The sequence below is a fragment of the Acipenser ruthenus genome, chromosome 2 (genome assembly GCF_902713425.1).
Source record: "Acipenser ruthenus chromosome 2, fAciRut3.2 maternal haplotype, whole genome shotgun sequence".
NCBI classification, from domain to species: domain Eukaryota; kingdom Metazoa; phylum Chordata; class Actinopteri; order Acipenseriformes; family Acipenseridae; genus Acipenser; species Acipenser ruthenus.
Genome location: NC_081190.1, coordinates 63,466,234 through 63,487,935, shown reverse-complemented (window position 1 = coordinate 63,487,935; position 21,702 = coordinate 63,466,234). Strand labels below are relative to the sequence as shown.

General features: G+C 37.8%; 1 protein-coding gene across 3 annotated transcripts in view; it reads right to left on the bottom strand.

Annotated features, from left to right (window-relative positions):
• Nucleotides 1-21,702, bottom strand: part of LOC117409450 (neuronal membrane glycoprotein M6-a-like) — a 96,835-nt gene that overhangs the window by 6,409 nt on the left and 68,724 nt on the right. For all 3 annotated transcript variants that reach the window (XM_034015538.3, XM_034015539.3, XM_034906816.2), the window contains exons 2-6: nucleotides 15,406-15,598; nucleotides 12,258-12,414; nucleotides 6,350-6,503; nucleotides 4,055-4,131; nucleotides 3,513-3,578 (exon numbers count right to left, since the gene is read on the bottom strand). In XM_034015538.3, coding sequence (XP_033871429.2) covers nucleotides 3,513-3,578; nucleotides 4,055-4,131; nucleotides 6,350-6,503; nucleotides 12,258-12,414; nucleotides 15,406-15,598 — 647 coding nt within the window. The remainder of the gene's footprint in view (nucleotides 1-3,512; nucleotides 3,579-4,054; nucleotides 4,132-6,349; nucleotides 6,504-12,257; nucleotides 12,415-15,405; nucleotides 15,599-21,702) is intronic.

Here is a 21,702-nt window from a genome sequence, read left to right as displayed (position 1 = left end):
GCCAGAAACTGGGTCATGACTTCTAGTCAGACAACAATTTTGGAAATACTTCCACTTATAGGCATACAGCGACCTAGTGGAGTCTGCCCTAGCGTTCTGCAGAGTACCCATAACCACGTCTGATAGCCCTAGGGCTGTCAAGCAGTCCCGTTCAGACCATAATTGGAACCTGACCAGGTTCTGGATGCCAGAGAGTGCCTCTCGCTTGACTGAGGCGATCCAGGCGAAGCGGTATCTCCCAGGGCTGGCCTTGTATGAGATGGCATAGGGTCAAGAACCAGATTCTCCTGGGCCATCGAGGCGCCACTAGGAGAACTGTCGTTTTCACTAACTAGACCTCCAAGAAGGCTGGGAGCAACGGTACTGGCGGGAATGCGTAAAGGAGCATCCTGGGCCACTCGTGGGTTAGGGTGGTGTTGACGCCAAGTGGACCACCGAAGCGGTGGAGGGAATACCACAGGGGGCAATGTGTCGCCTCAGCCGAGGCAAAGAGATCGACCTGCGCCTTCCCAAACCATTCCCAAAGGCCCTGGAATTTCCTCCGGGAATGCTGCTGATCTGGAGCAGCGTACTAGAGAGGAGGCAGAGCTCCGTGGCCACAGGATCTGGGAGCGGGGGCCACGTGAGCACGCCATCAAAATATGCAGTGAGAATACCCACCGTGTTAGCAGGTGGGTCACCTGCGCTTCCGCTGCATAAGCCCTCCTCAAATGTGTCTCTGCAACCCTACATTGGGGGTTCGGGCACATAGGGTCCTTTGACAATCCACCCACCGGCGGGGCCTTAACCAAGGCTGCAATGGCGGAGTCAACTGGGGGGAATCCTGCCAAGCCCAGCTTCTCTTCGCCATCCAGTAAAGCAGGTGGGACGGCTTGCTTCAAAATACTCAGCGCAGATACTGGTCGGTCCCAAGAGGAGTGTGAGGAGTGCACCTCCTCCATAAAATCAGGGAATGGTGGGAATGGCTGTGCTGTGGGAGCAACTGCCTGTGTCCGAAATACGGAATAAGCAATAAGACACAAGGTAGTTATACTGCATCAGCAAGGTCTCTCCCAGGCAGAAATTTCAAGGCAGACAGGGGTTTCCAGATGTGCTGTCCAAGCTCTTTTGAAGAAGCACAAAGAAACGGGCAACGTTGAGGACCGTAGACGCAGTGGTCGGCCAAGGAAACATACCCCCGACGTGGAAACAAGGCCAAGCGACTCAACTATGCACGAAAACACAGGAACTGGGGTGCAGAAAAATGGCAGCAGGTGCTCTGGACTGATGAGTCAAAATTTGAAATATTTGGCTGTAGCAGAAAGCAGCTTGTTCGCCGAAGGGCTGGAGAGCGGTACACGAATGAGTGTCTGCAGGCAACAGTGAAGCATGGTGGAGGTTCCTTGCAAGTTTGGGGCTGCATTTCTGCAAATGGAGTTGGGGATTTGGTCAGAATTAATGGTCTCCTCAATGCTGAGAAGTACAGGCAGATACTTATCCATCATGCAATACCATCAGGGAGGCATCTGATTGGCCCCAAATTTATTCTGCAGCATGACAACGACCCCAAACATACAGCGAAAGTCATTAAGAACTATCTTCAGTGTAAAGAAGAACAAGGAGTCCTGGAAGTGATGGTATGGCCTCCACAGAGCCCTAATCTCAACATCATCGAGTCTGTCTGGGATTACATGAAGAGAGAGAAGCAACTGAGGCTGCCTAAATCCACAGAAGAACTGTGGTTAGTTCTCCAAGATGTTTGGGCCAACCTACCTGCCGAGTTCCTTCAAAAACTGTGTGCAAGTGTACCTAGAAGAATTGATGCTGTTTTGAAGGCAAAGGGTGGTCACACCAAATATTGATTTGATGTAGATTTTTCTTCTGTTCACTCACTTTGCATTTTGTTAATTGATAAATATAAACTATTAACATGTTTATCTTTGAAAGCATTCTTACTTTACAGCATTTTTTCACACCTGCCTAAAACTTTTGCACAGTACTGTATATATATATATATATATATATATATATATATATATATATATATATATATATTTATATATATTAAAACTGCCACTCGGCAGCCAGCTGAGTCGCTCATCAGCGGGGGTAAGGCAGAGCCTAGCTCTGGTGGAGGACGTGCTCCAACACGAGTGAAAGGCTGTAAAAGAGGACAACACACACTCCTTTAAATTAATACTGCACAGGTAGTCGACTCACGTTCCACAGATAGGAAAGCAGCAGCTTGCAACGCAACCGTGTGCAGGTTGATGTGGAAGAAAGAAAGAAAAAGGCTAAATCAGGAGTCACTGATTCTGTGAAAGTGGCAAGCCAGCTTTCAGCCTGAAAGGCAAGGGAACTACAGTAGACTCGAAGATCTTTTTCACAATACACTCAGATACCAACACAGAGGGTCTTACTTTACCGTCTTGAAAGGCAAAATGAGAAATGGCTTCCTCAGTATGACAGTTTTAACCCCTCGGTAGGCAGGACCAAGGGCGTCATCCCCATAAGGGGCCTATCGGCAGCTCTGGTATAGAGAGCACAGAAAATACCTACCAATAGGCAGGCATATCCCATGCCTAATATTGTTGGTGGTCATTTTCGAATTGAAAGGGAACACCCCTTACTGTTAAGTATTTTACAGAAATTATTTATATATATATTTTTAATTTACAGTTAAAATGATAGAATCCAGTGAAACATAAATAGAACAACCAATTACATGTTAAATAAGCAATCAGTCTTATCCGCCACATGCATTTTCCTTCTTGGAACAAGATTCCTCAGGATCGCTAAGTGTTGTTTTCAAAAAGCCTGTGCCCTTTCTTCATTTAGTTTCTATGACAACCATGTGCAATCTATTTTAAAGCAGAGTGTCTCTCTGGAATCAAAGGCATTATATTTTTCAGTGTGCCTAAATAGTTAAACAAATCCTTATCTCAAACTGTAAGACTAACACTAAGGATGTATTACACATTAGATCATTTTTAGGGATACATATTTTTCAGTTACATATTTTTCTTTATTTTTCAGATAAATCACGAACAGCAATTAGCAGGGTAAGGCTCAACCTTCTGGGAAAAAGGGTTTTGTAAGATTTGGCTTTGTACTTTACATTCCTTCAAAACATTCTAAGTAACATGGGTTGCATAATCAGTTCTCCAGCTTTCCTTTTTGTAACAATTTGCTTGAGAAGGATCAAAACACATATAATACTCCTATTTTAACTGCATATTTTACTACTAATAATTATTAGAACATTTAAACTCAGCTCTGAATATATACAATAAAAATACAACCATAATATCATGATATACTGTTATTGTTACTGCAGTGATTAATTTTCCTAATTTTAATTGCTTTTCTCTATAAATGTTTTATTGCAGTCGCAATCAAAAGCATACTATATCTTTATGGTTTCAGAGCACTGTGAAATATTTACTGAGCACTTTATCTGTGTATGTCACGACCACAGTTTAAACCTGAACAATGCCCTGAGATAACAAGGCTAAAAGATTTGCAGTGCTCACCATAGCAATGACTGCTGCTCCGGCTCCAGCAAGTGCAACAATAAACAAATGGAATGTCAGGTCGAGCTGTGAAGAAGAAAAATCTGTCATATTAATCCACAGAATAAACAGCATGAGAAAGGTTCAAATAAGTAGGCACACACGTACTTTAGAAGTGAATTAGGCATTATATAATATACATTTAAATACAGTATGTTGTAAGTTACTGCTGGGTCCTCTAATAAAGGTGGGTGTGGTGATTGTGTCTCCTGGTACAGATGCTACACCAATATTAGCCAAAACCATAATTCAGAATTTTGTAAAATGTTTTAATGGTGAATCTTACTATAGCCAAGTGTACTATGAGGACAAGTAGACATGAATAGTATTTATTATAGTGTTTTGAAGTTTTAACCAGCATTCAGTCTATTGCTCCAATGCACTAAAGTATTGTAGTTATTAACAATAGCAAATGGTTCACAATTGTTAGTCAAAGTAAGGTGGGTCTTTCTTTTCTTTATATGCATTTCACTGCTCTGCTCCTAAACAATACCAAGACTGACCTCATTTGATTCACACATCTTGTAGAAATTCTCCGAACCTGTGCAGATCTTCTTTTCCTCTTCAATAGTTACAATTCCTTAAACATAAACAAAAGGAAATAAATACAAAAATCCAAGTTTCAGATAGGTTCAGATATTTTCAACTAGATTTTCTGTTGTGAACAAAAACAAAGCATCTAAGGGAGCATAATGTAAGAGGAAAGGACAGCACCTTTACCGGTATTGAAACTTGACTGAAACAGCTCTGTTATAACAGAGTGTAATGCTTTATCTCCTGCTTTTCCCTTTCTTCTTTTTCACAATCAACTCTGAAGCCAGCCTCTAAAAGTATTCTGACTCTATACTCCAGAAATATAACAGCAGCCTGTGAAAGCCCTACAATGTAAGTACAGTAATCCATCATGTACTGCCCTAACTGTTTATCCGCCATGATCAAGCTTCAGCAACGTCATCCACATGTACAGCGCTAAAGCAAAACGGCTACACGAAAGCAAAAGAGAGTTGTCCTTACAACAGTTTTTTTGTTGTTTTGTAAACCTATGCATTTTGTTACTGTGTAAATTATCTGACACTAATGTAAGTGTATACAGCACTATGGCAGGGCAGGAGCCCTGTGCATGAAGAGGGTTTTTTTTTTGCGTAAATGTATATTGTAAATCGTGTGTATTATTAATTAATTAATTACCTGACACTCCTGGGAGAGCCGGCCTGCTGTGTGGGATTACCAGGTGGGGAATTTAAGTAGCAGGTAGGTTTGGTCCAGTGGGTTGTCACATATAAAAAGGTTGAATTTATCACCTCAGGGCTGCTGCAAAACTAAGCCAACTGGGCTAAAGAAGCTGAAATACGCCGACGTGTGTGTGAGAGCGAGATCCAGGCTTGGATACCGAAGAGTGAGTAAGCAAGTCGGAACTGATGACAGCCGGGCGTTTATTACAGAGATTAGTTCGGAGATTGTAGATCCTACCAAAGTTTTCCTACACTGTGCTGTATGTACTACATGTGCTACCATTGCTGGTAGTGTCACATGAGCTGTTCAGTATGTTGATATGTAAATAAATCCTATTCGCCTGCAGGGCGTATCAACTTCAACCTCCATCTCGATCTCCTGCCTGTCACTCAGCAGTGAATGTACGCACCCACACAGCAGACGGCTACCCTGTCACAAGCATTAATACCCTGTATTTTTCTAAACAAGGGATTTAGGAGAGCTCCCTAATAAAAGTTGAATCTGAAAACAATAATTGTGTGAATATAGTAATTGTTACAGCTGTGTATAATGGTATTTAAAACAGGATTCATTTATCCAACTTTTTACATATCCGCCCTTACTCTGGTCCCACCGCAGTTGGATACGCGACAGACTACGATAGTGTAAATATTTAGTGAGCTTTTGGACAGGAAGGGATAAAAATCCCTCCTTGAGGGAAGAACCTGTGAGAAAGTGGTCAAGCTAAATTAGATAGATTATTTGTTTATTTAGCAGCTGCCTTTATCCAAGGTGACTTAAAGAGACTAGGGTGTGTGAACTATGCATCAGCTGTAGAGTCACTTACAACAACGTCTCACCCGAAAAACAGCACAAGGAGGTTAAGTGACTTGCTCAGGATCACACAGTGAGTCAGTGGCTGAGCTGGGATTTGAACCGGGGACCTTCTGGTTACAAGCCCTTTTCTTTAACCACTGGACCACAATTGTGCAACCCTGTTTTTATAATACATGTTTTATATAAATGTACAAATATGAAATCAATACCTCAAATAGTCTCAGATATCAGACTGGCAAACATGTTTATTTTTTATTGTATGATATCTTCTATTAAGTTTGACCTATAGAATGCAACCAGTATCTCAAAGCATTATCATCGAGAAACCAAAAAGTCACATTACCAAAATACATCAGTTGGCATCTCATATAGTGTATGAGATATTAGCAGTTGAATTTGGAGTGGTGGTAAAATCACATTTACTGTATAGGGATGCTTAATAATGTTTCTGCATAGTTCATGATGTCTCACATTTTGTATATATACTAATGCATACACTCTATACATTTGTAAGCTAGAAACATTTAAATTCTATCTAGACATATTTATTAGGAAATTTTTTTTATTGTATTTTATTGTATTTAGCTTTTTTCAGCCATTACACATTATCTGTGCTCCTCTTCTGTCTGTGTCAACTAGTGCTGGCATTGGATACCCAGTTTTAAATCACAGAAAATTTTCTGTTGAAATTGACTAACTGGGAAGGGAATTTCTGACTCATCGCCATGATGCACTATGTATTTACATACCAAACTGACGGAGATCCAAACACAGGTTGGCAACTTCAGCAATAGTGGTATTCTGGCAAATTGTCCAGATATTGAAGTACATGAAGACTGGCAGAGAGGTGAAAGCTGTGACACCAAGCCAGGCCAGCATAAAGATGTATGTCAGCATGATGAACTGTAATTATCAAAAAAAAAGACACATGTAGGTGTTTATAAACAAACACAGAAAGTGTAAGCACCTAATTAATACACAACTACCTAGACTTCCCATGCATTAGGGCTAGTGTACACACCAATTCATGCATGAGTACATGTATTATTGAACTGTTGCTTCTAATAGATTATGTCTCTTACTACTACTAATAGTGGCAGTTGTTGTCACAGCAGTCATAGTAGTGGCTGTGAGTTATCTAATAGATAAAGCCGGCTATGGAGGTTCAAAATAGGAAGTACATTTTTGTGTTTTTTCTTTTTTTCTTTTTTACTTGTTCACTAAAATGTAATTTAATGATAATAAAATGTTTGCTGGGCGGCACAGTGGCGTAGTGGTTAGCGCTGCTGCCTCCCAGCGCCAGGGTTCGAATCCGGCCTAGGGTACTGTCTGTGGAGTTTGCATGTTCTCCCAGTGTTCGCGTGGGTTTTTTCCGGGTACCTCCCACAGTCCAAAGACATGCTGTCTAGGTTGACTGTTTAAACTCTAAATTGCCCTCTGTGTGTATGTGTGTGTGTGTGGTGCCCTGCGATGGACTGGCGTCCCGTCCAGGGTGTAGTCTCGCCTTGTGTATGCCAGGTTAGGCTCTGGCTCACCGTGACCCTGTAAAGGAGTAAGCGGTTAATGATGATGGATGGATGGATGGAAAATGTTTGCTCACCCCTACCTGTGTTACTTAGTATGCTATTTTGTTCTTGTTTTTGTTATCAATTTCTGTATAAGTCTGCTTTCTACAATTTTCAAAAGCAATTTATTTTCAAGCTCCTTTATGGGTATCACTGCCAAGAATGCTATGACTATATCCTGAGAGGTTTGTTGCCAATAACCAAGTATGGAGTTTTGAGGCTTGTGCTACTAAATGTCAACAACTCCTTTCAGGAACCAGACTAAGGTTCATACTCTCTTTGCGTAAAATTATTCACAGAAAGCAGAAATGTACATCCTATACAAATAAATGTGCACATATACACTGTAATATATTTATATTTTTGAAACATTAACTGTTGTTTAGTAAACAACTTTGCATATGAACAAAAACTTAAGCTATCCTGGGGCTTAATGTCATATATGATAGAAGTAGTGTTTCTATATAAAGCTGATCACACTACTTGATCGTATTACCTATCATATTCCACTGACACCTGCCTATCTAAGTGAAACATGGCTGCTCTAATTCAGTGGTATTCAATCTTTTTCACCTGACGACCCACCCTTAAATGTAAAACATTTTTGCGACCCGCCTTTACTTTGACTAATGATGAAATAAAGTAGTTTACTTAGAAAACAGTCAAACTCACCAAATAACCGAAGCGCTGATTGTTAGTGAGATGGCTGCGCCTGTTTTTTGCTGCAGAGCTTGTTGAGTCGAGGAGGAATTGCTGACAGATACTCGCAGGTCGTGTGCTGCATTAAGTCTTGCTCAATGCTTTTTGATAACTGCCAATGACGAAAAGGCTGTTTCGCACAGGTAAGTTGAAGAAAATGGTGCAAGAACACACAGTGCCTCCCATGCTAATGTTGGATACTTGGAGTGGCGAGATATCCAAAATTTCCCAAAGTTGTTTTCTTCCTCACCAAACTTTAACTCAAGCGTTCTGTCATTAGAAACATCCAGATGCTCTGTTTCAGCCTTCCCATGCAGATCATTATCTTGACTTGCCAACTGATGAAACGGATTTCAAAACCAGTCCATCTTTTCGCATGTTATCTCCGGGTAATATTCATTCATTTTGCTTCTCAAGGCAACAAGGTGTGTAATTATTTGTTTCTTAACATCTGTGGTTTTGTTTTAAATGGTATTTTCTGACGTGTTTAGCCCACAATGCTAACGTTGCTTGAAATGCTTTTATTTTGTCCATGTAAATTAGAACAGATGTGCATCGACAAATTCAACTAATTTAAGATGCTGAAAATATCAGCTAGGTATGCTAATTGAGACAACCACATCAAATTTTCCATGTCAGCAGCATAATTTGATTTTTGCTCATCCAAGAATATCTTAACTTCTGTGTGAAGACTGTACAGGCGAATAAGAACCTTCCCACGTGATAGCCAGCACACTTCTGAGTGGTACAGAAGGCCACGATACTCTGATCCCATTTCCTCACAGAGTAAATGGAACAAGCAAGTATGAAAAGCTCTGGACTTAATTAAGTTTACTATTTTTACAGCAGTGTTCAATACTTTGTGTAGATTTGGTCCATTGTGTTTTAAACCAGTGCTTGGCGGTGAATGAAGAAATGCGTTGCAATGGCTTTCAGAGCAGTGACACCCTTATATTTGGCTGTCATCGTTCACCTCGGTCAGTGCACACTCCAACACACTTGTCCCAGTCAAGTGATTCAGACTTTATGTATTTGTCAAGCAAGTTGAATAGTCTTCTCCTTTTGTCGTTCCTTCGAGTTCTTCACAAAACCAAAACTCAACTATATCTTCAGCACAGCAATAACGCACAAAAAACATCAACTGCGCAGAATTAGCAACATCTGTGCTTTCGTCCAGCTGCAATGCAAACATTTTAGATGCCCTATGCCTATCACTCAGTTGTTCCCTTATGTCATGAGACATATCTTCAATTCTTCACTGAACTGTATTATCAGAAAGAGGAGTCTTTTTTAATTCCGCTGCAGTCTTCTGGTTGAACATTGTCTTGACTACATCTATGCATGTTGGAAAAAATAACTCTTCTGCTATAATGTGTGGTTTCTTCAGCTTAGCAATTCTCTGGGATACAAGGTATGATGCTTTAAGAGCTTTTTCGGGTACTGTCATGTGTTGAATAATAACACTTTTTTGCCCCCCATTTTCACATTTCTTCCTCTCAAAAAACGGTCTTATTAGAATCATCTGAATGCTTCATAAACAGATGTTTCTGAAGCTCTGATGGCATCATACTTTCTCCTACCAGAACTTCATAACAAATGACGCACTGTGGAACACTGTAATCACGCAAACCTTTCTCCTTAAAGCCATACAAAATGTAAGATTCAGCGAATTTTCTAGAGGCCGGCCTCTTTTTTTTTTTTTTTTACCTGTAGCTGTCGTTTTTTAAAACCTCCGGCAGTTGAGATTCTGAATCACTTCCATCACTCTCACACAAAGTTGTTGGAGGGTTCAGTCATTTCATAAACCTCCTATATTGACTTTTGTTAAATTTGAAATGGCTGTATTACAACAGTCAGCGTGCACAATTAACGCCTACTTACTGGGGCTGGTTGTATTAACAAGATAAAAAAATGGGATTGGGTCCGGGCTCACTGGAGCCGGATCATGAGAAGGTGTTTTACTACGCGGACCTGGATCAGGTTCCACTGATCTTCAATCTTGATCCGATCCTGGAGCTGCACCCGCCGTAACTAGGGAAACTGACCAATGAGAAGCGAACATGTGTGCCACACAGTTTAAAGACCCTGACTGTCAAACTTGGATACAGCCTGAGATCACAGTAATGTTACGAAGCAAATGGCAAATGGATGGACAGAAATAGAGGAGGACACACTAGTCTAAAACAAGTAAATCCAGGTTGCTGGATCCAAATCAATTTATTTGATCGAAACAACAAGAAAACGTTTGGAACGCACCGTTGCTCAGTGTTATTTACTAATGTCATCACACTGAGGTTTCTAACTAACAGTCTATGTACAGTTTAACTTTTAATATTAAGCTGAAACAAACCGTACACTTAAAATGGTACAGTAAAAGGACCTCTGTGCTTTTTTATATATACAAAAAGAATGTTACCTTGTGGAAATCTAGTCATCAATAAAAACGAAATACTTTATCAAGCACTTTTTACATACTTATTATACCAAATTAATCATGATTCATTGCTTATTCAAAATTATTTGGCTGTTTAAATACATTGCGCAGACTCTCGCATCTCTATTCGTATTTCATTACTGAAAGTTTAACAATGTTCCAAAAACTTTAGGCCAAGTTCAACACAATACTTGCTGGTAGTCATTTTGTTATGAAAATCTCTTCATTTATTTATTTTCAGTTTTTTCTAGTGCTGGCCAAAACATAGAAAGCTAAAAATATGAAGTTGGACCCTTCTTTAGAATTGGATACATATTTTGACAAATACATATTTGGCTCATTTAACAATGTGTGTTATAGTTGTACCAAAGTGTTGTTTTTTTTTGTTTTTTTTGGTGAAAATGAATATTATAATAGGCCTAATCTGCAATAGGACATGATGCAAATATATACTGTCTGTGCATACAAAAGAAAAAGCAAAAAAGAAAGGCTATCCTGTTTCAGTTTACTATATTTTATATGACACCGTGCATTTATTTGAAGCACAACTAAAGGATTGTAGCAGGCTATAACGCAGTAAACCAGAAGAGACTTTTGCTGATCACAAAATACACTCTTGTCTTTCAGTCTATGAATAAGCCATTGGAGTTGAAGTTCCTTCATTCAAAAACGTTTGATCAAGCTCTGATCCGACTGATCCTGCTCTGAAGTACGATCAGATTCAGCACTGACCCTTTTAGTACAACCCAAGATATCACAAATGCAAGATCGGAGCCTGGATCCAGGATCGGATCCATTTAGTACAACCAGCCCCAGGGGATTGATCGGACAGCGCATGACAGTACTGTGTGTCAGTGCAACGGTGAGTCATTGTGCAAGATCCTCCCCCTTGCTCGAGGTAAGCAAACCAATGCAGGGTCTAGCATTGCCAAAATATTTAATGCTATACTATCTTCCTCTTGAATCATCGTCTGAGTATTCGAATACATTTTCTTTTTTCTTAATCTGACTAGTCAAACATTTTGGCGACCACCCCCCCCAGCAATGCTTGTGACCACTGATGGGCCCCAACCCACAGGCTGAAAACCCCTGCTTTAATTCATACTGTGTATAACAGATGGGCAGAGACCATTACAGTTGCATTGGCTCATATTGTCTTAATTCATTTATACTCTTCTAGCAGTATCTGTAAGATTCTAGCATGCTTTTTTTCTTTTGTTGTTGCTGGTTGGACAGATGCCATTATTATTTTCCTATCCACTTTGTCCCTTAACACAACACAAAATGTTCCTTTGTAATCAGGCTAATTTTAAATTGTTTAAAGTGTGTCAAATATGGTTAAACTGATTTAATAACTCTTTAGTTAACTCTCTCGCTGTTGTGGTCAAGATAACTATCATATTTGCACTTACAAATCAGTCTCAACAGCTAGAAAATAATCTAAACGAAATGTAAATAGCGGTTTGATCCCTGTATTTTGTGGCACAAAACTACAACTCCAAAAAGCATCTTTTGCACCAAAATATGTGTTAATCTATAACAAGAGAAAATATACAGTATGTAATTTATATTTTTTGTAGTATGTGAGAATCCTGAACAATTAGAAACAACTGTCATTGGTCTGGATTTGTTCAGTTTGGCATAACTCATTTCATATCACTTTTATATCTGCATACAATTCATATACAGTAGAAACTAATGGTATTATTCTAATATGTAATACACAGAGTTAATACAATATAAAATGATATTAAGTTATGCAAACAATACAAAAAAAATACAGCATTGGGGTGAAATAGATTTTTTTTTCATTAAACAACCTTTAAGGTGTTAGTATGGTATCTTAAAAAAAAAAAATCAAATGATTCAATTTTCTGTAGCTTTAAATTGATAAAAATAGATTTGCCTGTATTCATTATCACATCATCCAAGCACGCTGCATCTACATATTGCACTTACCCAGCAGCTAACACATCTGCCACATGTGGTAATTTTGAAGTCTCCATAGAGATCTCTAATGGCACCTGTTGTGAAGAATCCCTCCACCATAAGCAGAATCCCATAAACAAAGAAAGCTGCTGCCACACCATAGATGACATACTTGAAGATATCAATCCTACAGAATAAGAACACAATTAGATTAATACGGTAATAATATAAAGCAGTCACAATACCAGCTGTATTGCTCTTTCCCTCCATCCAACATGGGCAGCCCGATTACATCCCTAAAATCATATACAATGCTATATAATAAAAATATTTTTTGTAACCTGTATTATGCATTTAGCTATATATTTTCTTTCTCTAATATATACTATTGAAACCAGAAACCAAAAAACAAGAAAAAGAAATCAGTCATACACAAATGCATGTGTGACATACAGATCACAGTAGGCGACACTTACAAAACAGAAAGGAATAATTCATCAAAGCAGTGGCACCCTCTTATTTTACCATTTACAGACATCTGTGTGGCATATGATGCAACAAAGCTTCTTTAAAGATCTGTCTACCATTCTATCGTACATCCTTCAATCCCGTGTTAAAACGCACTGAACTACAGTAATACAAAAAGTATATTCAATCATTTTTGACCAGTTGAGTTCGCATACACATTGATTACCCACAAGCGAGTTCAACAACTGAGATCAGGGTCAATGTGAAAGGAAAAACTTGTAAAATCAAGTTCCATTATTTTTAAGTAACACAATTGTATTATTGTGGTGTAAAAAAGAAACAATGCTGTTATCACACCTTATAAACCATTACCACACCTTATAAAACTAAATATATCGATTTTTAAAAGCATATCTTTTCTTGTTAATTTTTCAAGTATTCTATGTTTGATACATTGCTGTTTAACAGCATTTTTTGTTTTACTTGGTACTGCAGAATTAAAAACGTCCCGACATTTCTAAAAAGAGATTATAATACGATAGTGTTGCTTACTTAGTGTTCTCAGAGTGGAAATTAAACGGCACTCTTTTTTCCTCTTGTGAATCTAGATGACTATATTATCAAAAAGGGTTGCTTGGAAACTAATGGCTTTTCATATAAATATATATATATATATATATCAATGCAAAGCACAGCTAGTATTTACAGTAGATGTAAATAACCACAGAGTCCTGGATGCTGTGATTGTGTGGATTATTCATTCCTCCTTCTCCACCCAAACCTTTAATAAAAACATAGATATATCTAGGAGTGTATTTAATATATCAAAAGTCGCATAATCGTTTTGTAGACATTCCTCTAAAAACATACATTCAGCGCCCGGAGATGTACTGTATGAAGTCAAATCGTTACAATTCTCTACTTTTAAACATGTGTTACTGTACAACACAAAAGCAAAATTACATTTATAAGACATTGTACAATAGCAAAGGAGAAATTTGAAATGTAATACATACACACATATATGAATGCATACATAAATACATACAAATGCATAAAACTAAATATTAAACCAATATCACTAAGTTATTGTTAAGAAAGCTACACATTAAAAGATTACAGCAGCTAAGGGAATTCTAAGTCAAAGAAATATGTTTTATGTCAAAACCTGAATGCCATGAACGAATATGAGGCTCTAATGTGAAAAGGAGTTTAAGTAAATCTTTTGGCATACAGTAATTTTGATTTGTTTATAACAAATCACCAAACTGATTATTTTTTTTATTAAAACTCAGCATGTGTAATGGTTTTAAAAAGAGAATGTCTTTAATTGTCAATGCATATAGCAGCATTAAAATACAACAAAAACAAACAAACATGTTTAAATGTCTGATAATTACTGTAGATCCACCCAGCTCTGTGAACCAGCCCCATACAGAGGTAAAGAATAAACATTGAAAAAATATCAAAATGATAGCTTCAGTAGTTATTCAGCCAATACAGCATGAACTGCAAAACATGTACAAGCTCTGGTAAAATGGATCAGAGTTATTCTCTTTATATAGAATTAAAAAAATCTGATATAAAGCAAAGGTTTATGACTAATAAATTACATGAGTTATTTGAAATCAGAGGAGGTAGGGAAGAGATCGTTTGTGGATTTGGCATTGAATCACCACTTTGGTTCTCTAGTGAGAAAATCTTACTGTTAGATATTTGTCTCTCACAGTAATCGGAGATTAGTAGGAAAGTCTGTTTCATGACTTTGGGACTCCAGGCTTTACAGATTGACGGCTACATCGCTTACTGCCAAAAATCTCACAAATCTTTAAATACGACGTCAACAATGTCCCAGAAATATTTGAAATGTTTAACTGTTTTTATAAAGGGCAGTGCAGTGTGAAACTGCCGATTCCCACTGTATGAAAGCTGTGTCTTCAATTAAACCCCTTTTTCAATGCAGTACCTTATACCTGGGTATAGTGAGGATGTATTTTGATAGGCTAGGCTACCTTTCAGCCATTTCTAGCTGCCCAGAACTGGTCTCCTTTTCGGATACCCAGATCCAACTGCTGTTAATTTGAACCGAATATCACTACCATGATTGGTCTGCTCCATTCACTGCCAAGCCCACAGGGAGGGTGATATCCATGTACCTGGGTTGTAGACTGCAGAGGCAGAATAGCAGGAATCACACAGTTCAGACTAGTATATGGTTCAGTGCAAGGTCAGTGCACTTTTATGAAATTAAATTACAAAATAAACAATAAAAAAACACGTCTATAGAAAACAGGCTGGACGCAGTACCTGGGACATATCAATCTTAAGGAGAATTTGTACACAAAGCTATCTAACTGCCAGTGATGTTCAGTTCCACAAGATCAATTGCAGTCCTTTATCCACCTGTCTGGTTGATTGATTGGCTATTGGTCAACCAACCAGTACCCAAACCTACACACCATGTGACTGGAGGAGAACTAACTCCATTACAAACCTCCTCTCTCAGTACAGAGGAATCAAACAATGGCTTTAGCTTTATAAAACTAGCAACAGAATAATTTAGCTGCAAGGAAGAGCAAGTATTATATTTGTTTAAGGTGTGTGTGTGTGTGTGTGTGTGTGTGTGTGTGTGTGTGTGTGTGGTGGGATGGGCAAGCATATTTAATATGTTTTAACAAATACAGTATAAATTAGATACATTATTACTCACATTGCAAAGACATCTAAGGTGTCCTCAGCAGATCTTGCCACCTCAAAGTAGTTGTGCAGAATGGTGACCGTTCCAGAGAGTGCTTCATGTCCGCAGCCACAGAAGAGTGCCACCCCAGCATAAAGCAAGATGGTAGCAATCAGGGATGCATAAGGAATGCCACCCAGGCATTTAATGCAGCACTCAAAACACCCTGAAAAACATAGAACGCTTTGCAGTTAAACACTTTCAAAAGACATGCATACAGATCAAATGGATTTGGTACAAACCGTCACATTTAAATCTCAGCTGTCAGATGTATAATTTCATTATAAGTAAACTGTGTTCTATTTGAAAAGAAGCTGTAAAAAGAACACTGTGCATCACAGAACATACCTGATTGTGGATAGATTGGAGAGCTGTTTATACAGTAGCAAATAAGGTGGAGTCCATTGACCAGGTAACCAATAACTCATACATATTTTTCCAGAATATGCATGAATACAGTATGTGTAAATAGCCACTTTTCAAGTTTCCATTGAATTGTATGCTTTATGTTTTAAATTGTGTATGTTAGATAAAAGTCAGAACATTGGCAAATCTTAAGATTTACTGGTAAATGTCGACCAAGCAAAGTGGTACATGTCAGAATTAAATATGATAACGCTTTACTTTTACCGGTAAATCTCAAGAATAACCAAGTGCCTTTGGCTAATGACTGAATGTCTCGGTTTCACGCATTGCAAGGTGTCAGGAGTCCTGTGTAACTCTGTGCCACAAGTCCACCATGCTGCAATAAGTAAGGACTTATATCTATTCAGTGCCTGTCTTTGTGGCGTTTTGTGTCATAACCAAAGTGTGATTTTCAGTATATTATTGGTATTGACTTTTGATGGTCAAGAAAAAACAACAGGAGCCGGTATCAAATTATTAATTATTATTATTATCTTTTTTTGTATGATTAATTGAGCCTTATTCACAAAGTTGTAACTCATTAACATTATTAAAGTTCGTTTTTATAAATAAAATAAAATCAGGTTTGATATTCATGAAACTGTTAAGGAAACCAACAACAGTCTACTCTAGAACAATTGGTTTGGCCTGCTTGTCAGGATTGCAGGTAATGCCGTTTTTTTTTTTTTCATAAATTGTGCAGGCACCTTTAGGAAAGTGGATGGTGTTTTCCCATCCCAAACTTCATTAGATGTCTCTACTGTACAGTACATCATGCAAATATAGGTTATCTATTCTGTAGTGCAGACTTCATGCCTGGACCACCTGTCACCTGGGACAATCAAGGACAGCAGGCAGCAAGCAGTACAATTCACACAGCAACACTTTTATGGATTTGCCAGATGAAGAAATCAGCTCTTTGTGTATCTTCATGTGCCAGCCTCCCCTTTGTTAAAAAGAAAGCTTCCATTCTGTTAATCTGCAGATTGCTTGCAATGTCAAATATCTGATCACGAATATGCCTGCCAAGTAACCAGGATCCTGCCACAATTCAGTCCAGCTAGAGCTATCTACACTGTATGAATGACTAGTTTTATTTTTGTTTTTTTCTTCTGAATGTGTGAAACCCAGGATTTTGTACTCCTGAGACCAATGTAAAAATAATTTGATACCAAGATATACTGTAAACCACATTTTAATCAAATCCTGCAAGATGATTTTCATACATTTAGTTTCTAGGGGGGATTTTGGCCATGATTAAAGATTTCAGTAGTTCCAAAAATAGATTGTATTTTGCCACATATCTAAAAGAGAAAAAAAAAACATATACCGGTACATAAACACATATTTATAAAATATCTCATAAAAGGGGATCAATTGGTTACTTTTTTGGAATTGGACAAACATTGACAAGCCAAATGGTCTCCTCTATCGTACATTTTCATATGTTTCTTATACAGTAATTAGTTATTGTTAACTTCACAATGAAGTACTGTAGTTGATTTGATCCCTTTGTAGCATTATACCAGAATCATATAAATAACATGGAGCAAGTTTAAGATGCACTGCAGTAAATTGATGATAATATTCTAAAGGCAGAATCTACTGTTTTAATTGCCGTTCCACCCTGTTGATGTTGGTACTAATACACAGCGGATGGGCTCCAGCGCAATCACATGAGGGTCTGTTAATAAAACCAGTTTTATATTACAGTACTGCAACAGGAGTATTGCACAGTCAAGCACAGTGAGAATTTGTATTTTTTATAATAATCTGTTTACAAAATGTAAACAAAGATTTTCATAAGCCTATTCTTTTCTCAGAACATTATACTGTAGGTCATTAACATGAGAAATCAGCCAAGAAATGTAAGCACTCTATTTTCAATTTGATGTGTCAGAAATGTATTGTATGATGTCAGGTTATGCCAAGTTATACAGTAGCTCGTAGTTACTACATTTGGATAGCAGCTGTTATTAGCAAATGAAACCTATTTAAATATCTCTTGCCTTGATCATTTGATTCAATGGAGGGCAAACCGTTTTATATGCACACGTGTGTTGTAAAAATGGTTGTTAAGGAGGACATTTTTTTTTAACTACAAAACTTAGACCATTGTGATGTCAATAACATTTCACTAGGAGATTGTGTGTTATTTTCTGCAGGGCAGACAAAAACCTGCCGCCATGATTGTTATTGTTTTGATGTATTGTGTGTAGGTATGTGGCTGCACGGCACTATGAAAGATACAAAAACTCGTGGGAATGTGGCTGGAGCCGTCAATTGAATAAATGTTTATGATTATAAGGCTCCAGCCACGGGTGGTGATTATTGTTGGTGTGTAGAGGAGTTTGTGAAGCTGTGTGTGTGAATGAAAGCTGAACCCGGGCATCCCAGCACGTGTTGCCCCTTATATCCCCCCTTTCAGTCACCGCAAGAGTGGGAGAAGCCCTGCTGCTGTCTCCAGCACAAGAGAGAGAAGCCTAATAACACTTGACTTAAGAATTCAAGGTTAAAAAAAAAATTGTCATGTGCTAATTGGTTTTCAGTCCATTATCGAAACAGAAATGTTAGGTTTCTAAAAAAAAAAGAAAAAAAAGATTCAAAGTGATGTTTAAACACAGTTTCTGGAAAACATAGTAGGGTGTATTCTGGTTGTGAGTTATCATAAAACAGCAGTAGGGAATTATCACATCAGCTTTGTTTTTTGTGTAAAAAGTTATTGCAACCTTTTTGTTTCTCTCCCATGCCTAAAGGACCTACTTTTCTGATGGATAAATAATAAATTCCACTCAGATTTAAGTACGTGATCCACAAAACAACAATCTCATTCAGCAAAGAAAACAGTCTATGTGAAATTCATAAAGCTACTCAATTCATAATGATCTAGTATTAATATGTGTGGATTGTATCTGAAGATATTACACTTTGGAATGCTTTGTCACTACCAATTATTATTGAAAAAGTAAAACAGTAAAACTAATTCATCTGCTGTTGTTGGTCTATGAGGAATCCTCTGTACAGCTTCTGAAAAATGGTTCGATCAAGCCTAACAAATTCAATTTAGTCCAATTTTCAAAAATGATTTATATCCATCACATTTATTCTGACAGGTGTGGTGGGTGATGTGTACATTTTCAGAAAGGCTTATTGTTCTGTGTTTTACTTTTCCCTTGGACTGCATATCTCAGAACCAGTTAACAAAATGCTCCGTGACAGGACAGACACTCTGTACATGTTACTATTTTAGTTGTATTTTTATTTAGCAGGGGTAGGATTTAAACCCCTATCCCTGTGCCAAAAACAGGTGATAATGTAGTCAGGCCTGGCCTATTTTGCCTGGCCAAATGTTCAGAGGAGCTGGGAGATGTCTCCTCAGTTTAGTTGGAGCCTGGGAAGTAAAGATAGTTGCCTGGGTGCTTGTTGGAACACTGCTGCTTCAAACCAATGTTTTTTTAAAAGCCTGCTCAAAGTGACTTTTTATTTTGTTTTTGTTTTAATTTATTTTTTTTAATAAAATTGCACTCCCCAGTGCTGAACCACATACCACATGTTATACAGCATTTGCTACTAGTGCTATTTGCCTGCCTGACCATTGGCCAACCCTTCCACATGATCATTTGAAAGAATCACTATATTTTACACTTAATCTTCAGTTTAAAGATCTTTATCATTGCCAGTGACAAATGTAACTTAATTGAAATAACCATCCACTGTGTACAGTAACTTTAACATCTCAAATTTTGTTTGGCCTTTCTAATATTTTGTTGTTAACGTGATACATGCTATTTTGTCATTTTTTGAGTTCACCATGCCCATAAAGCTATAAAATGTCTTTGCGTTGCAAGTAACACAGTCAAAAAAGAATGTCAGTAAACAGCCCTATTGACTGCATTTTTTTTCAACAATAATTTGTGCACGACTGCTACAACAGTATGTCTAATGTCCTGGTTAGATGTTGAGAAATTACACTGTATAAAATATATTAGGATTTCAAACAGAACAATGACCCCGTCAATTTATGGTTCGTAGAGGATAATTAAATTGCCCTATAACTATCCCTAAAACTTGCTCTAACCTTAAGCCCAGAAGGTATTACCTTAATAGTTTCACATAACTTTATCTATACACATGGTATAGTTTGTAAAAATTCCTAAATTATTTGCAATGATAATTAATAAGAGTTTTGCATTTATGTGGTGTTGAATATTCTGCAGCTTTTTTGGTCAGGTCACCGCTTTAAATTAGATATTTGTCTCAGGGGTTTTCCAAAGGATAATAAAGGGATCATTTTCCAGTTTCCAGTTTATTTTGTCTATTTTATTAGATTATCATGTGTTTTTTGTTTTGTAATTCTCTCTTAGGATGTTTATTTTTATTTTTGACAAATATTGTCAAAGTACTGGCTATTAAGTGCACTTGCTCTCACAATGGAATGAAACCTGATGAGAGACAAGACCGTTTCCCCCGGATCCAGGAAACCTATACCACTGAGAGGACTCATTTCATCTGTGGAGCAGATGATTTATAACTGAATATGTACAGCATATCAGGCAAAAATGTTGTGGGATGTTTATACACTTCTATATTTATTGAGCTTGGGAGCACGGTCTACTCTATAGTTATATACACTGGAGATGTAGCTATTTGGCTGCTGTGAGACTGTGGCCTCTGGAGTGCTGCCAAGTTGGATAGGCAATCCTTGTGAGAAAATATAACTGTTTTAGTGAGATAGAAAAGGCATCACAATTGTTTCAGGGGGTGATAGTGGTTGTTATGCTGTGCTGTGCTGTGACTACCCAAGTAAAATACATTATTTGTATTACTTACAATATAAGACACAAACTTGGACCTTCCTATCTGAATGGATGCTGACCCGTTTAGTCACACACTGCATTTGGCCTGGTCTGTTGAAAATCCCAAGATACCAATTTATTTGCCATGCCCCTCGTCTGTAACTCAGAACCTGGTATTATTAAGAGCACATAAATAGAAATTCAACATTTGTAAAGAAAATGTATTTTTTATAGCATTTGCCCACCTGCTGTGCTTAGCCTTTTGTATGTAACATTTACATTCTCAGGTTAAACTGTTCCAAGGGTTCTAACACGTATGTTAGGATTTTCTTTTGCATATCAGCTCCCAAAGATGTGGAACTTTCCATAATGGTAAGATAGAATTTGATAATCTTTCTTTCTCTGGTTTTAAAGATTGTAAAAAAAAAAAAAATGATTTAGCATCTGCCCACTCGCTGTGCTTAGTTTTTTATACGTAAAGTTTACGCTCTGAGGATTCTGTTAATTTGGCTGTTCCCAGGGTTCAAACACAAGACGTGGAACTGTTTCCATCATAGTACGAGGATGACACATGATAATCTTTCTTTCTCTGGTTTTAAAAATCACATTTGGTAATTGCTTAGAACCTCCTGCCAATGCTTCTCCTTCAGTCCACATGAGTACTATATGCTTTGATTGCTGGGTGCTGCTGTTTTATCAGTGTGTTGTTTGTTCTTTTATTGTTTTCCAGGACCCCCTTGTAAAGGAGGCCTCGTTCTCAATGAGTAAATCTCCTGGATAAATAAATAAATAAATCAAACAAAGTGCCCTGGAAAGACTGCACATGTACAGCACTATATGTTGTTAGCTGCATTCACTTATTCCTTTCCTTGTTAGAAAACTATAAAATAATTGCCATGGTTTTAATATAGGGAAAAAATGTTCCTGAGATGGATGCCTCAGGCAAGACATCAGATCCAGTGTCTCTATATTAGTAGCAGCATTTCAGCAGGTGCTGTAATTTCATGTGGTCAGGAGTTTAAACTTCTTTGATACATACTGTATAATAATACATGTCTAATTAATAGGC